Below are 18,898 nucleotides of genomic sequence, written 5' to 3'. Positions count from 1 at the left end.
AGTGGCTCATATTTATGATGGTTGTGGTATCCCAGGATCATGTGATCAGTTTCTGACAAGCGAAGTCAATGGGGAAGTCAGATTCACTTAACAACAGCATGGCTAACTTAACAACTGCAATGAGTCACTTAACAACCAGGGTAACAAAGGTCTAAAATGTGGCAAAACTCACTTAACAAATGTTTCACTTAGCAACATAAATTTGGGTTCAATTTTGATCGTAAGTCAAGGACTACCCATAAAGACCTGAGAAAAAATGTTGAAAATTCAGTGAGAAGGTTGGCAAAACAATCAAAACAGACAATACTTAACTCCTGAATCCTCGATCAAACATTGAAGTCTTGACCATTTTGCAGAAATCTAATATTGGGGATTCCAGGTTCAACTCTGGGGGGAAGGGCAAAGCATTCCAAAGTGTGGTATATATAACAGTGATGGTCTGCCTTTGTTCCCATGTCCTTTTCAGTTTCCTGTAAGCATGAATGCACTGAGATGCCCTTGAACAAGATAGTGGTCCATCAGGTACCCAGGAGAGAGATTTGAAAGTCAAAACTTGCAAATCTATTGGCAACCAATGAATAGGCGTTCAATGCGTACAGAACTCTTACCCACCAGAAATTTGGCTGTTTCATTTTGTATCAAATCATTTCCAAATCATTTCTTAGGCTGTAAAGCCAAAATACTTTCAAATTGTTAACGTTAATGATTCTGTTAATGTAAACTTACAATAAAGTAAAATTAGTCCATCTGATCATGCTTCCAGTCTGGACTACCTTACATGTCTGACATCACAATGTCATGTTTCCTTTGCTTAAGCTACCTCGCTGAACTTTTCCCCCTATCTCAAGGGTGGCAAACTCGCGCCGCCACAGTGACGTCACGTGACATATCAGGACTTTTTCCCCTTTCGCTAAACTAGGACGGGGCCAGCATGTGATGCATCTGGCCTGCAGCCCGCAAGTTTACCACCCTGCCCTATCTCCTAAGGCCATTTTCACATACCGTTAGAGCAGCAGAATGGGTAGCCCTCCAAAAATGTTGGCCTCTGAAATCTGAACTATATACATCTTAATGTAATCCTACACAAAGCATCACAGATATAAAAACTGTGCTGGGGCCATATTAATTAAGTTAGATCAAGCCATATGTTAGAAACCATTGCTTTGTTGTTAATTTAGTGGTTTTGTATATATGCTGATTGGGATACACAATAACGTTGTTTGGGTTCTTTGAAAAGTTGTAGATTATGGTGCATATTTCCTTCACCAAAATAAGCTTTTGCCACAATAGATTGTTCATATTATATCAAACACACGCGAATGTGTAACATACCAGCATGTAATGAAGCACAATACATGAATTTGCTATTCTTTTGTACTATTTTATAGGACTATTGTTTTTTCCTTTTGTGTTAGCATTTAGCAAGTAACCACAGCACTTGATAAAGTAGTTTGAAGTTACAGGCAAGTACCACATCACAAACCGTACAGGAATTTATTTGAGATAAAGTACAGATGGGCTGAACTCTGGATCTGATCATACTGCTGCAATGGATGGAAGAAATATTGAGATCCATTGTCTAAGAGAAGAATCTCACTGTCAAAGCTTTTCTTCCCAAACAACAACAAAGTGAGACAGCGTTCATATTGGAAACATCCATGTCTCTGTTGTGGTTGTATTTTACCCCCAAGTATAAGTAAAAGAGAAATAGAGTTTTGTCATTCAAATTTTATATCCTTTCAAAGTAGTTACCAATTGCCCAGGCTGTGTTGTATTTTATGTTGTAAGGAAGATATTAAAAGGGACCAACTTGGTAGCAAAGTGTGAAAATCACATACCTTAAAATCCATGTGTGTGTACACACACACATTTGTGAGGGCGCTTTTTGGGGCTTGCCCTACATATTTTTTTTATTTTATTATGGCATTTGCATACAGCAAATTCATGCAGACTCTTGGCTTCAAACTCCAGCAGTAAAAAAAAGCTCCAAAACATAAAAAATACAACCTACCTATAACAACATATGAAGATATGCATACAGGTAATCCTCTATTTACAACAATTGGTTTAGTGAGTTTGTTTAGTAACAGTTCAGAGTTACATCATCATTGAAAAAAGTGACTTATGACCATTTTTCCCACGTACAACCATTGCAGCATCCCCATGGTGACGTGATCAAAATTCAGATGCTTGGCAACTGACTCACATTTATGATGGTTGCTGTGTCCCGGAGCCATGCGATCATATCTTGTGAACTTCTGATAAGCAAAGCCAGTGAGGGAGCCAGAGTCGCTTAACAACCATGTTACTAACTTTAACAATTGTGGTGATTTACTTAACAATTGTGGCAAGAAAGGTCGTAAAATGGGACAAAACTCACTTAACAACAGTCTCATTTAGCAACAAAATTTTGGGATTCAGTGAGGTAGTAAGTCAAGGGCAACCTGTATATTCGTGTCTTATGGACAGCATAAAATTTAATAAAGAAAATAATAAATATTTTGTTCCCTACATCCTAATTTATTAGGAAGAAAAATACTAAAACAAACTATCCAACATACTTCCCCTGTGCCTCCTAAAGAGCTTTGAAGAGCCAATGGTGCAACATGAGAGGTTTGGATCATTCCTGCTATTAGGCAAAATAAAATAGCCACTTTGAGTGGAGTAGCCACTATTATATAGCAGCTGTTTCGCTGTGTTTTAAGATGGCTCTGCCACTGTGGGAAGGCAATCAGATTGACATAGTGGGTTGCTATAACATCTTCACCTGTAGCCATTTGCCATTAGCATAACACAATGCATTGCTTTGGGACTCCCTCAGAATAGTGTTTATAGAGTAGGCTAGCTTGAATTTTTTTCTAAGTGAAGAACAGAGAGAAGGATATGAAGAATCCGTGGAGGAAAAGGACTTCTGACCCTTGGATTTCCAGTAGTATAGATCACAATGGCCTCCACCCATTGCAGCCTCGATAGAGAGGAAGATGCTATTGTGCAGAAGGTTTTTCTTTTTCTTCCACCACCAAACAGGCATGACTTTGGCCTGGCTGACCTATTCTAAGAGTCCCATCTGCATAAACGATAATTGCCCAAATGATTTCTATAAAATGAAACATATCTTATCCTGTAACACTGCAGAGCCATCACTAAAAATAATAAAAGCCTGCCTTGCATTGAGGACCCACTGCACAGGTCAGAAAAAGGGCTGAGAAAATATCTGCAGACTCCTCACATCCTGGACATAAACTGTTTCAATTCTTCCCCTTGGGATGCCACTAGAGAGCATTGAATGTCAAAACATTGTTTAGCCGCCTCCTAATCTTCATGGTCATCACCTCCATCTCCTTATTTATCTTCCTCCTCTCTTTTTATTGATAGGAAACTGAATTACAAATAAATCTCTATTAAATCATAAAATAAGTTTATGGTTTATGTTTTCCCCCCCTACTCTTTCGAAGGATTTACCGTGCTATATTAATATGTAAACTATACAGCAATCTGGGATTGTCATATTATGCAGAGGATTTAGGTTGGCAGTGGCATCCTGCATGACAAGAAGTTTTGATATAGCCATTCAAATATGGAGGCATTAAAAATTCTAACCACGGGAAATCATGCTAATATAGGGGAACACATCACAATATTTCCCATGTTTCAGAGCACATGGTTCTGAAACAATGGTTCTTGTGTATGTAGCAGTGTGTACAGCACTTTGAATGAACGTTCCCAAAACATCCTTTGGAGCGTGTGGTTGCGCAAATGTAGGACCTCATGATGTGCATGAAATGGAGAATGTTTTGTTTCAAACCTGAACAAACTATTCCTTAAGCTCTGCTGAAGTATTTCAAGTCAGACAAAGGCAAGGATAAAATCCAGGATGTTTCAGTTTGTGCAGGTCTGAAATATTCCTGGAAGATAAATTGAACACGGCCACAATTTTCTTAGCTTAGGTAAACTGAGCACTGAAACCACAGGTAGTCCTTGGCTTACGACCACAATTGAGCCCAACATTTCTGTTTTTAAGCGAGACATTTGTTAGGTGAATTTTGCTCCATTTTGCAATCTTTCTTGCCAAAGTTCTTAAGTGAATCATGCAGTTGTTAAATTAGTAATATGGTTGTTAAGTGAATCTGGCTCCATTGACTTTGCTTGTCATATGGTTGTAAAAGATAATTACATGTCCCTAGGACACTGCAACCATCATAAATAGGAGTCAGTTGCATGGAGCTGGTTCAACGTTAAGTGTGAAAAATGGTCACAAGTCACTTTTCAGTGTCTGTCATGCCCTTGTTAGAGTCGGAGTCTGAGGGAGAGGAGGAACAGCTGACAGGGAGTGTGGCTCCGGAGGTTGTGGAGGAGGCTGGGGAAGGGCAGAGTCTGCTGGGCAGTCAGAGGAAGAACCAGGCCCATCCCCTCTTCATCCTAGGACACGCAGAGAGAAATGGAGAAGGAAACAACTTGGCTTACGAGAGAGGAAGCGGCCATGATCCCCCTCCTTGGTTGCAGCTGGGGAGAACAGTATATAAGAGAGACAGTTAAAACACAGTGTTGCCAGAAGCAAAGCGTGTTTTATTCTGGGCTGAAGTTATCTTGATTGGCATCCTTCCAACAGACTGTGCCTTGTTATCTCCTTGAAGTTGGTAATTACTTATCCTGGTCCATTGTGGAAATTCCTTCATTGTGGTTTGTTTTGGGAGAACAGTATGTAAGAGAGATGGTTAAAACACAGTGTTGCCAGAAGCAAAGCGTGTTTTATTCTGGGCTGAAGTTATCTTGATTGGCATCCTTCCAACAGACTGTGCCTTGTTATCTCCTTGAAGTTGGTAATTACTTATCCTGGTCCATTGTGGAAATTCCTTCATTGTGGTTTGTTTTGGTTTTTTATTTGCTCATTAAGTTCAGACTGTATTGCTTTCTTTTGAAGACTATTTTTGAATAAGTTTTATCTCCAACTGAGAATTATTGAACAGTGGGGCCAAGTTGGAGGCATTAAAGGACATTTATTTACGTTTGGATTTGGTTACGTTTGTGTTACACTCTGGGTCATCACAGTGTTGTAACTTTGAATGGTCACTAAATGAACTGGAGGACTATCTGTATTAATACTAAGGCTTAAGTAAAAATAGATGCAAATATAGTTAGAAACAGATAAATAAAAGAGGTTGTTATTATCATTATTATTAAACTTGGAATTTCTTTAATCAAGTCATACTGTTCCTTCTGGGGTCCTGATGAACCTTGCTAGCTTTTAAACAAAATCTGGTAACATTACAAGAGAATATAACTATCCTGATCAGCTAAAACATAATTGAAATGTAAAAAAAATTGATACAACTTAGATATTGAGCATTTGTGTTGTGGATCTCAGTAAGAATCACAGGGATGGGAGGTGTATTGTTTCAGTGGCTCCTAATGTAGTGTGATAAATGTGATTACAAAATGAGATTTCGTGGAGTCTCTCTTCCCAGGAACGGTTTCCAGGGCATTACAGTGTATGAACATCAGAACTCTTTGGAATTTGGTGGTTATCAGATTAAGTTACCAGAAGGCTTATCAAAGTTGGTTGCCTAATAAAAAATCAGTAAAAATAAGGCTATGCTCAATTTGATGCTCCAAAGCAAAGATTGGTTGCCTGAGATTCTCCTTGATGAAATTATACATACCCCAATTTCAGGTAGTCCATGACTTACAGCTAGTTGTTTAATGCCCATTTGGAGTTACAGTGGCTTCAGAAAGAGTGATTTATGGCCTGTAAAGCACTTCTGGTTAATGGAAAATGTCATAGCACATCCCTCAATGTTCACATGTTTTGCTCGTTTATACCGAAAACAACAAAATTTGGAAGAATGGCTTCTCATTTATGACATGAGTAGCTTAACAACTGTGTGATTCACTTAATGAATTATAAAAACAATCAGAAAATTAGGTCTAGTAATGTGGATGCATGACTTACAAGCAGAATGTTGGTCCTAATTGCAGTTGTGAGTCAAGGACCTGTATCATTTGTGTATGAGAGTAGCCATTATGAGACAGGTTTCTACTCCAAGTCTTTTTCTCATTTCAAAATGAAGTGGTCAAATGACACCTGTTGGAATAAACTGTAGGGAAAATAACAAGCCTTAGTCAAAATTTGAAGACGTGAATATATGTGTGTTGTGTGTGTGTGTGTGTATACACACACACACACACACAGAGTATATAGGCTTCAACTTTAAGTAGGCCTCTTCTGTATGAATAACAGCATTAGGCACATGCTGAGACACTTGAAGAATATGAAAAGAGGAAGAATGGTTTAATGGTTTAACGTAGATGATAGTGTTGAATGCCATACAGACAGAATTACAGCAAAATAAAATACAATTAATGTTTTTTACCCAATAAAAATGCTGTGCTGCTATGTCATTAAAATGGTAATCTCTATTGGTATGTCTCCTGGAATATGTTCAAATCAATGCTTTATGGAACAATTTTTAGATATCCTGTACTTTTCAATCCACTTATAATTAATATTTTTTTAAAAAAGAGCTGTCATTTATGGAGCACTAACGATGAGATGAAAGCCAACTGATCATCACTCCCCTCCCCCCCCTTTTTTTTTTCTGGTTCCAGGATTGTTCCAAATGCTCTTGCTAGCCCACTGAAAGCAGTAGTTGCACCTTCCCTCCTTCAGAAACACAGCTCATCACCATTACACAGCCAGTCTCCAAATGGGCATCATTTCTCAGCAAATAAATTATATGTGCCGTTTCCAAACCAATCTACGCCGCAGGGGCCACAAGGTAATCCTATTCTGTATATTTATAAAAGGATGCACCATGCATAAAGAAATGTAAAACGCATACACTAATCTACTCTCAGGGTCAAATTAACCATGACAACCAAAGTATATTGAAAGTTATACTGTGTCTTGACATTATTATGTCAGGCAAGATCCATCTTTGCCATTTTATAATCTGGATAAAAGATGGGGACATGGGAAATGTAATGACTTTAGACTGTATAGCATGATGTATTTATCATCATAAACAGGAAAGCAACATGAGCTTACTGTTTTCAGTGGATCCTCTGTGTTTCTCATAATGCCTAATTTGAAATGAAATTTGGCATTGGACAGTAACTTGTATAATCCCAAATGCTATGGGCTTTGTCTGGTTTGTGGGAGTTGTGCTTCAATTATTGGAGATGTCATTCAAGCTGATGAGCACCAGCTGAGAGGGAACCATTAGGATCTTTTACATCATGCTTTAGAAACCAATATGGCAAATATTTTATATTTTCGTGTGAAGCAGAAATAGTATAAATAGAGTCATTGGCATAATAAAGGTACAAGTAAAGATTTCCCTTGTCTAGTCACGTCCAAAGATGCGCCTATGATCATGTGGCCAGCATGACTATATGCCAAGGTACACAGAATACTGTTACTTTCCCACTGAAGTGGTACTTTTTAATCTGCTTTACCTGGGGCAAATAACAGGAGCTCACTCCATCGCACATAACTTAAGTCTCAAATTTGGACTGTCGACTTTCCAGCTGACAAGCCCAGCATCTTAACCATTGAGCCATCACACCCCTTTCATTGGCATAATAGACTATAGTAAATGGAAAATGTCTTTTATATTTTGTAATAAAATAGAAGTAGCAATTCTTTTACTGGTAGAAGTAGCCAGTCTTTGTGAGATAATGCTGTGCAAATGAAGTACACATTTTGACACATTCAAATGAAGTAGCCATTTGTATGCTGAGAAGGAAAAATAATAAAAGAGCAAAAACCAGTGATGTCTTCAATTTTCCAAGGATGTTTTCTTGAATCCTACATTTACCATGTCTGTCTGTCTGTCTATCAATCAATCATTTGAAAAGGAGTCTGCATTTCCAGATTTATCACAAATGTCAAAAATCCTAGTTTGAATATACTAGTTTGAATATATCATTTATTTCTTTTTGTGACCCTGCTTTTTAATCTACTTTTGGACAGATTTAATTAGATAGGTCTATACAAGGTATTAGCTAAAATAAGGGAGTAGGTGCATAATGTTTTGAGCTATTTACCAGCCAATAATGTTTTAATTCAGTATACAACAAGTGTTCAATGTATCAGAGAATTTGATTGAGTATACCATAAAATTAACTTGGGGTAAGTGTAATATGAGCACAACTATAGAAATCTAGTTGATCTCGAGCTTGGTTGACTAGAGAAATTTCCTTGTTCTGGTGTTTGCAACTCAGGTGAATGATAAATGGTTCATAGATTTGTTCAGAAACTTCAGATTTTATCAGAAATATTGGTAATTTCCATGCCAAAATTTGTGAGAATAAATATTGTATATCTGGCTCATGAATAATACTTAATCATTGTTGGAATGAATTTAGTATGGTTTTAATTATGTTTGTTGTCCTTCACTGGTTACATGAATCGATTTTGTAGTCTACTTTTTCTACATAGAGAATCAATTTAGACAATTACCTTAGCATGTAAGAAACTACATTACTATATTGATTCAGTAGTTCAATTGTAGCTGAAAATACAGCTAGTTCTTAACCTCCGATTTATCTTCGTTCTTGTGGGAAAAACTTTACAGAATCAACAATCAATTTTGGAGAAAAATATACTAGTAACCAGTTCAACTTCTTTTTGAATAAGAAACCTTTCAGCACCAGATTAGAGCTAAACTTGCAGAAAGCTAAGTAATAGAAGATTTCAGATTGTTTTGATTTACAGGTAGTCCTCAACGACCAATAGCTTAACAAACTTTCAAAGTGATGACAGTCTTGGAAAAAATGCCTTACTGGATTTTCTAGGCCAAGAGCTTCCCCCCACTTGCCAGAGGCAGTTCTTGTTCTTTACATTACTTCTACCTGTCCATTCAAGCACCTGCCAAAATCCAAGCACACTAAATCTCCATATGTGCTTAGCAGTGGCAGAAATTTGCTGAAATACCAACTCCCCTCTCCCCCTGGAACAGCACCTGCGCCTTTGACCTGGATAGCAGGAAAGACACAGTGGAACAGGAGGGAGCAGTGTTGATAAAAGAGGATTCCATAGAGAAAGCAGTTCCACAAACAGATTCCTAGAGAGGAAAGGAAGCAAGTCCATCAAGTGGATTTTGAGAGAGAAGATCTCTCTAGAAAGATGGTTTTAATCTTCAGGAGGTCAGGCCAAGCCAATCTGCTGGGTGCTCCCTTTTCCTCTAGGAATCTGCACGGGAATGGGGAGAAGGAGATCAGGAAGAAGGAGATCGTGCATGTGTAAAAAAAGAGAAGGGGCGAGTTTGAGACTGAGTGAAAAGAGCAGAATCAAGGATAGAAAAAGGGAGGGAGAATAGCCAGAGATCGAGGAGAAAATGAGAGGAGATGAAAAGAAAGAGGGAGATGGAGAGAAACTGGCGCCACACAGTAGCAAGCAGCTGGACTTTTGGAAAAAATCAATTCTACCCATAGTGTCTTTGCTGGAAGACAAGGCTCCTTTGCAAACTTATTTCAATGAATTGCCATTGTTTCTCAGCCGTTGTGTGCTTGAATTTCAGCAGATGCCAGTGCAGAGAGGGAGTAGTAAGGAGCACGGGCTGCCTCAAAGAGATGCTGGGAGATCCAGCCTTGGCCATGCATGAGTGTCTCTTTGGTCTGGTGCCGAAAATCCTGCTTGCAAGAAGGCTTTTTAGCATCAGCGCAGAGCAGTGATGGGATTCAAAAAATTTTACTACCGGTTCTGTGGGTGTGGCTTGGTGGGTGTGGCAGGGGAAGGATACTGTAAAATCTCCAGTCAGGTATTAGCTAATTCTCTGAACTACTCAAAATTTCCACTACCAGTTCTCCAGAACTGGTCAGAACCTGCTGAATACCATCTCTGGTGCGGAACCTCCTAGGATCTGCCCCACCTCTGGTGCGGAACCTCCTAGGATCTGCCCCACTTCCCTGATTCACCATATATTCCTTACCTGGGACTTTGTCTGCTTAACAACCCAGACATTTGCTTAACAACCACAACCAGGAGGGCCAGGATTGTGGTTATAGCACCTCACTTAACAACTGCTTCTCTCAACAACACAGATTATTGTTTCAGTTGTGGTTGTAAGTTGAGGACTCCCTTTAGTTGAGGACAGTCTTAAGACTGCATGACCTTCTGTTTCTCTTCCCCACTTGCCCATTGAACGAATGAAAGCAGGTGTGAAAAGCTTTGCCTTTGGTTTGTTAAGGTAATTCAAACTTTTGATATGTCCAAATTTGAAAGCCTGAGGCTATAATACATTTTTACATTAATAAACTACGTTTTATCAATGATACCTAAGATAAATAAGCTATCAAAAAGAAAAAAAATGAAAGTTGTTGCAACACATTATTTGTTGCTATAATAAATGAAAGCTAAAAACATAATAATAAATGAAACTCATTATCCCAATCTGGCAGTTTAGAGATACACAGGTTTACCAATCCAACAGATTCATTGTGATAATAGAAATTATCTCCAACACATCTGAAAGATGCCAGGTTTGAGAAGGCACATTAAAAGCTGGTAACCATGGAAGGTCAAGGATTAAATTTAACTGCTTGTGAATGCAACAAAAGAAAAAAAAATGAATTGAGGCTTTTGGAGAAGACAGCACTTTCCTAATTGTTCTGTGTCAAAGGGTTTTTTAAAAATAGTAATTGTCAACTCAGACAAACACCAGCATGTTATTTTAAGTGCCATTTATGGTAATGCCATTCTGTTTCTGTTAATACTTTCAAATCCAATTCTTAAGCTTAATACATTTTTAATCAATGTCTGACAGTAGACATGCACACTCAGTTTAAGCCTAAATATTATAAAGAACAGTATCCAACTGCAAAATCAATTACAAAGTCATTGTAAAAGAAAAGACGTATTTGTATTTCTATTCTGTTTTTGGTACAGTAACTCAAACAAACTTATCTCCCGACATGTTAGGGATATGCCTGCCATTGACAATGGGTGAGAACAAAACTCCAGTAGAATTTATGACTTCAAATACAAAAAGATCCAGATGGAAATGATTATAAATTGAAAGAATTTGGCGATCAAATGAAATAGTACATCTATTTATATCTTACATGAAGTCTTTGCATAGAAACTTTATATAATTTGACGAGTTTGACTTATTTATATTCATACATTAAAAGGAATGACACAAACGAATTGGCATTTCGGAGGCATATTCTAATACTTTTACTCATTATATCATTTGTTTAAAAGTGCTTCAGATTTTTTGGCTGAAGCTTGAGGGAAATAGGAGCACCCAGCATACTTTATGATGTGGTTAACTACAGCTTTTTTATATATCCCATATAGCAAAGTTATAGCTGAATGTTATGTTTGGAACATACTTGATTCCTTTATTAACTGTTGTATTTCTATATTTTATTCCACATAAAACATTTAACAGTGATCATTTAAACCGACAGCATGTTTAGGAAATTCGTCTTTAGAAATTAACTGCCACAGATTTGATTTAAATCTGAGAAACTGAAGGAATGCCTTCAATCCATGTGGTAGACCTGGTGCTGGTGGCAAAGGGAATGTCAGCTTAGCTGTGGCTGCCAAAATGTACTACATTTCTTAACACAAATAGAAATGTTTTGTGAATTTTCTTTACAAGGAAATGTGGCAGGGGATGGACATTTTATTGTACACATTTAAGGGAATGGTTCATATTTTTAGCCCCTTAGGAGTTTAGATGTGGATCTTTTAGAAATCTCCTTAGATTTCTGTACAAAACCACATGTGGTGGTTAATTGCGTTGCAGTTATAGGATTTGAGCCTCACTTTAAGCTCCTACTGTTACCATCTGTTACGTTTGAAAGGTACTTACGTGGGTACATAGGCCCAACAAATTGTGAACAGTTAAAAACAAACGGAATAACACCTACAAAAAGTTCATTGTTGATGATGGAAATAACTCGGTTAAGTGCTGGCAAGGCTCATTTGAAAGCTCACTTCTGCTCTGTGACATCACTCATCACTGGTATTAATTCTGAAGAGAACCTTGAAGAGTTAATCAAATAGAATTGTTCTTACGGTAGATTGGGAGCTATGTTTTCAGACAAGAATAACCAAGGGGAGTTGCTTGGATCGCCTGAAAATAAAAGAAAGAAAAAAACATTCTATGTAGAAGGAATATTCTTTTAAGGGAAAGATACCTCGGTACAAAAATCTCACTGTAGACATGCTATCAAAAAACAGCAACAAAAGATTTCACTGGATTGTCTCTTCTCCACGGGGTAACTTCTAATCACTCTGAAACACTGTAATTGGCAAAGCCAATTTATAACCCAGCTATTGTAACTGCCAAACATGGTTCTTGGAAAAAAAATCTCATCCAGCTGTTCAATTTCTGTGTTGGACCTTTTAAACAGTTCACTATGACTGCAAATGTTAACAATAGGTAAAAATTAGAAGCATACAAGCAGAGAAAAGAGCAGATAATAGTTATGCTAAATGTGAGAGTCTGTGAGCCTTAACTTCAAATAATATTGGATGGAGTGCAAAAATTTAGGGAAAGGACTGTTAAAAAGAGAAATAATTTGAAACCAAAATTGCTGTTTGATTATTTAAAAAAAATAGAGGGCCAACAGAGATGAAGCTGACCATATTAGACAACATTGCACTGCAAGATAGAAAAACATTTGGTATTAATGGAGTAAAAACATCCCTGTTAATGGAGCTAAACACTTTACTAGGCAATAGTGGCCCATTACGGCAGAGCTGATCAAGGGCAATGTATGATTCTTGATTCATTTGCAGTCCTGTTAAAGCAAATCAGGAAATGCGTGTTTTCCAGATGCCAGACTTTGAATCTGGCTTTTGCTTAGGTAAAAAGTGTATTGAATGAGCATCAGTTTCAGAAACAAGCCGGTTGCATTCTTCTAAATGTCTGAACACTCTCTGTTTGCAGGTTACCAAGGTAGCTTTCACTCTATACAAAATTGCTTCCACTATGGAGATTGCTACAGAACAATGGACTCATCTTTCAGTAATGATGTGCTATCAGGGGAATCTCATTGCTGTAACCCTCTGCGACAAAATGGATATCACATACTCAGTGCACCTGTAGCTTCAACGGGTAATTGATTTCTTCTGTATTTCTATAATTTTTGTTGGACTTTCCCCCTTACAAAAAACATTAAAGGTAGAGGATCTAAAATTTTAAACACAAGATAAGTCACATTTTTTTCTCCAGATTCTGAAGAAAACTGAATTGTGGTTCTTTAATTGTCTCCTTCTAAACAATAGGGGTTTTTTTGGAGGTTGCAACAAATACATGTATTTTAGTGTATGTGAGAGAAGGGTAACTTAGTTGAATTGGGCAGATGCTGTGATATCATTGCCTAATATTACTGGAATGCACAAGGAAGAATTGCAAATTGGCAGTGACTATACATTTATATAAAGACTTGCCTGGTTCTATAGCTTAACTGCATGCATTTTACAGAAATAAACATGCAATTTTTTTAGGATTTTTACTATAACATTCATAAAATGGAAATGTTGATCTCTAATATTAATCAAATGCTGCATTCATATAAAAGCCTGTCAGATTTTTAAAAAGATAGTTTGATTAAATATTTTAGTATACAGGTTATAATGAAGGTGTATTGAACAAAACATTTTCCCTTTCTCAACCTTTTTTCCAGTTTTCTCAAGACCATCACCAATATTCATGAATGATTCACTTGAAATTTTCTTTAGTAGAATGAAAACTTTGATGAAAAATTCTCACAAAATCAAATTTGTCCATCACTCATAAGTCAGTTGACCCCAATATAGTCTCACTACAGACAATGAATCTGTGCATATCAGGGTAGCTTTGAATATTAGCACTGCCATGTTCTTTCTCTGCTTATTGTTATTCCTTTTGCAAACATAAATTCTCATATTAATTTTTTTGATAATTTGTGAGGGATCATTGAAGAGGAATTTGGGTGGATGTGTTTAGAATTTTCAAAAAAAGCCCACAAACTTAAAAGATAAGCAGAAAAAAGATTTGAAAAAAGAAAAAACTCAGGAATGAAACAAAGTAAAAGTGCGAGAAAAATAGAAAGGAAAAATAAAGAATATATTAAAATTTTTATCAATTATATTATAATTAAAATAATAAGGGAAATAAAAAATAGAAAAAGAATGACTTCTGAGTTTCTTTAATACAGATGTAAGTAAAAATATATGAAACTTTTACTCTAAAATTAATATTTATCTATATTTATAATTTCCATAATCCCATGTAATTCTAATAATTGAATCCCCAAAACAATTTTTCATTTCTTTCAATTTGTTGCAAAAAGTCCAAAAATGATTTTCAGGCAGAAATCAAATTTGTTAAAATCTTTTCAATTGTTTGTTTTCATTTCTACAAATTCCACCATCTTCACCATCCAGTCTTCCATTGAAGATACTTGTACCATACATCTTTCCACCTTTGACCGTATAAAAATATTGTTGCCATTATGATAAATGAAAACAAAGTTCCATAAGATGGGGCTTTAAAAGCAGCTTTTATCATCCATATTTGATCATTTGCCCTCATAAGACACACTGAGACGATTTAACCTGTTTTCTTTTTTTCCTCTGGATTCTTAATAGTACCAATGTTACATAAGAGCATATTTACTAGGAAGGCTACGTACAACAAGAGAGCACTTCTCTGTGAGTCTTATAAATGACCAGTCAGTGATACTTCCATTTTAGAGCTTTGGATAGTTTATAGTAGTGTCTAGGGTATTCCTTTAACTAAATCCTGAGGACAGTTTGAATGGTAAAAGTTTCTAAAAAGAGAGAAGTGCTTGAATTTATTTTCAAATTTATTCATGTGGAGTTTTTAATGCTTTCCAGCACTCAGGTTAAACAGGCTCCTAATTCATGGCTCTCACTTCAGTAGCTATCTGCTTAAAATCTCTCCTGAACTTGAACCTCTCCCTAAAGATTTGAAATGAAAAAATGGTTTGGAAATTATGGCAAACAGGAAAAAGTCCCAGCGCCACACACTTTCCTTAACCCTATCTTCACCTTTTATCTTGAAAGATGTGCTTTCGTCCTTCTGTCCTCCCCACATCTCTATTTGACTGGCTTACGTTAGAGCATCTGGCATCAACAGTTTTTGGCTATAATTCTGTCATTTAATATCTTGTAAATTGTAGCCTAGAAATAAGATGTTACAATTAAAAGTCTGATACTCTTAGCTCCTTTACAGCACATTCTTCAGCATAACAGAATAAAACAGTTGTAAAGGGACCTTGGAAACCTGCTGAAGCAGGAGACTCTATAGTCCCTTCTTAAAAACAGAAAAAAACAGAAGTTGTTCAGGCTCATGTATGTATGTATGTATTGTATGTATTATGTAATGTATGTACATATATATGTATGTGCTTGGTTTCTACAGGTATAAAAGAAGAGAAAACTTAACAATTAGATCTTTCAAAAGAAGGAATTTAATGAGAAACAGACATTGTTCTTCAGAATTGTTTGATTGTTACAAGTACAGCTGCAGGGCTATGAAGTTGTGAAATGCAGAGGCAACAGTTCACTAATAAACAATCCAAACCGAAAAAGGACAGTCCTGTAACAGCAATGCTCTGCTGTTACTGCTTATTTTTCAGAGACTTAAATGAGCAGCAACAAGTCTAGTCACTATAATTCCATTTTAGAAAGCTTCTGTTTCCATGCCTTGATCCAGAACTAAGAAACTGTCACTAGTTTATAATAATATGGTGTCTTGTCTGATGTATGACCAATCCTTAGCAGTTCAGAATGATTAGCAAGGTCATGACATGTGTAGACATTTAAGTTGAATGGTTACTCAACATGTTAACAGATTGAATGGCACTGTAGAAGGAAATATCCATTCTTTATCATAATTACACATTCCTAGAAACTATAATGGTGTTTTCTGTATAGACTAAAACAACCATTAGTTTTAAAGTTCTAGGGCAGCATCCCTCATCCGATGTCCTTCAGATGCGCTTGGGCGTGCAATATTCAAAGTTCCCAGCTATCACAATTAGTTATGGCAGTGGGAATTCTGGGAAACATAGAACAAACATTTCAGCTCACCAAGCGGTTGGACACCTGTTTGTTTATTTAATTATTTTCCATGTCTTTCTTCCTGATAACCAGAGGAAAGGAGAGAGATTTGCAGGAGACAGATGGTAGGAAGCAGAAGAGTTAAGCATCTTCCAACCCTTTCTTGCTAACAAGTTAGGAGGCTTTTTTTTTAGGTATTAAAACTCTGATTGTTCTTGCTACCTCATAGTTACTATGTCTCATGTGCTTATCCTATTTCCAGGCTACGAAGTCATTTCTGAAGCAGAGTGCATATCCGAAGAAGTTATCAATGGAACTGAAGAGAATAATGGATTTTTCCAAAATGGCACTTTTGATCACTGTTTAAATCACATTCCTCCCATCTACACAGATACCTAAGTCTTTATCTTAAATTGTTACTTTGCCTACCATACTTATAATGCCTTTTGTATTTACAAAATTGTTGTTGACCTACCTTGACTGTGTTTAATCTGCAACCGTTTATGTGTTCATTTAAATCAACTGCTCACATTTACCAATTTATTTTATAAAGGAATATACTGTGTAATTGTTGGTATCTATTCCTTTGTTTTGGCACTTTGAAACTGATTCTCTTAAGGGAGAAGGAGGACCATTTAAAACTGCTTGATGTGTAAGTCCTTTTGAGTAAAATATAAATTTAAATTATAAAATATGCTTGTAAAGATTTTTAAGAAGTATGTTTTCAATTTAAGACTGCTGGTCCCTTTAATCACAGTTAATTCATGGGATATTTTCTTGACTATAAAAGGACTGCTTTAAAATTCACAGACCTCATGTACATAAACGTTTTCACTTTGCTGAGCAGGTTTTATATTTTCAATTTTACAAGAAAAAATTAAAAATTGGAAACTATAGTGTGCTCTCCTTTTTTTTTTACTTCATTCTGTCAATGAGAACTATCTTTTGACTTAGAACTCATACAATTCTATATGCAATTTCTCTGTCTTCTTTCCAAAATGCTGTAATTCAAACCATTTATCACTTGACATTCCAGTTTTTCAGCTTTTCTTCTGCATGAAGGTAATGTAATTGGCTTATTATGGGAAACCTAAAAGCATAAAAACTAGCGTCCCAGAAGGTATGTGTTACACTAAATCTGTTATTATTTTGGCTGCAAGAATTTAACACAACTATGTTTCTCAAAATGAATAGCAGATTTAATAGAAAATATAATTAATAACAGATATCAATTTTTTCTGCTTCATAAAGGAGTCTTAGAAGTGGCAGTAGGCTAATAGTGATCCAGGTGATGGGAAGCGAAAGTGGAGACACACTGGTGTGAATCAAAGAAATGAGAAAGAAAAAAAATAGTCAGCGATTGGAATGTACAGAATCATCTGACAAGGATGAAGAAGAAGGGAGAATTGAAGATGCTGGCAGGATAACCCATCATGTGGTCAATATCAGTAGGAGAAATACATTTGAAAGGTGTTTCTGAAAAAAAGGATAAAATGTGTGGATCATGCTTGAGACAACAGCATAGAAACAAGAGTTTGGAAGAGTTATTTCCAATAAAATGGAATTAAAATATGCATTATAATGAGGATCCTAAGATAAACAACCTTTCATTTACTGATAGTTTCCTGAATATGAAATGGATGTCTCTAAGCAGCACCATCAGTTTGACAGCTAGTTTGGATACGGTACCTTTGTAGCAATTCCACTACTATTATCTAAGGCAGTGGTTGCCAACCAGTGGGCCAAGGACCACTGGTGGTCCATGAGAAAATTTTGGTGGTCTGCAGAGAAATGTCCCCCCCCAAAGCATCCCCCCAAGCTGCATGGGAACACAAGGCTATGCCTCCCACATGGCCTTCCCACCTGCTGGCCCCCACCCTTTGGCCAAGAGCAAACCTTACCTTGAGTAGCGCCATGCAAGCTGGAACAGGAAGATAAGACCAATGGTGGGGGAGGGAAATCTGCCCCGGGGTGGCTTGTTGACATTGGTGGGAAAGTTGGTCCCGTATTCCAGAGCTGCAGTAGTTACAAGACTGGCCCTTTGATCATCCCAGAGCAGCTCCTCCAGTCCATGGCAGGCCAGTGCACCCAGGTGGAGGAGCAGCTGCTCCGGGACGACCAAAGGGCCAGTCCTGTGACTACTGCAGCTCTGGGATATGGGACCGACTTTCCCACCAACATCAGCAAGCCACTGTCAGTCAAAATTTATATTAGTGGTCTGCGGGATTTTAAATTATGAGTTTGGTGGTCCCTGAGGTCCAAAAGGTTGGTGACCCCTGATCTAAGGTTAAAATATCTGGACTGCAAAAATCCAATTAACCACAAGATGGAAGCAGAGGGATGCAAAGAAATTTGGCTCTTCTGCATTCCAAAAGTTGTCTGGATTTGCAGCCCAGATATTGAAACATTAATATTGCCATCATATTTGAAAAGAGATGATGTCCCGGGGTTGCACTTGTAAGCATTTTTTTAATGACTTATCCCCCAGCACACACAAATCCTCATAATACAATATCGGTTGGTACTACCACTATTAGCTTTTTAAAAACCAGTCATTACTAGACATGATAGCAAAGTTACAATAATGGAGATTTCCATTTAAATTATTTTTCTTTAATTTCTACTCTAGTTCACAGTCAAAAACTAAAGATGGGATTCTTGAATATTTTTTTTTGTTTTTCTGTTGGTTGCTAGACTATCCCTCAGTTGGCATGGCAATTTAGACATCTACATCCTTGCAATAATTGAAAACATCAAGTTTTTAATTTTGAGACTATAAATGGAGATTAAAGTGCACAATTTATCTCATATGTCATTCAAATTAAATACTTAAATGCATTTGAGATGATATTCCTCACAAAGAGAGGAAAA

General features: G+C 36.9%; 1 protein-coding gene across 4 annotated transcripts in view; it reads left to right on the top strand.

The window, feature by feature from the left end:
* GLIS1 (GLIS family zinc finger 1) overlaps window positions 1–16,922 on the top strand; it is a 210,237-nt gene extending 193,315 nt beyond the window's left edge. For 3 of the 4 annotated variants that reach the window (XM_087929939.1, XM_026707118.2, XM_087929938.1), the window contains exons 9-11: window positions 6,607–6,776; window positions 12,906–13,073; window positions 16,290–16,922. In XM_087929939.1, coding sequence (XP_087786065.1) covers window positions 6,607–6,776; window positions 12,906–13,073; window positions 16,290–16,426 — 475 coding nt within the window. In that variant the 3' untranslated portion in view covers window positions 16,427–16,922. Of the gene's footprint in view, window positions 1–6,606; window positions 6,777–12,905; window positions 13,074–16,289 lie in introns of those variants that run through there. The other variant, XM_087929940.1, reaches the window with a different exon arrangement.
* Window positions 16,923–18,898: the final 1,976 nt, after the last annotated feature.

Source organism: Pseudonaja textilis, chromosome 3 (assembly GCF_049901715.1).
Source record: "Pseudonaja textilis isolate UNSWEBS1 chromosome 3, rPseTex1.2, whole genome shotgun sequence".
NCBI classification, from domain to species: Eukaryota; Metazoa; Chordata; class Lepidosauria; order Squamata; family Elapidae; genus Pseudonaja; species Pseudonaja textilis.
The sequence above is the reverse complement of the archived record's forward strand: the minus strand, read 5'-3'. Positions and strand labels throughout refer to the sequence as shown.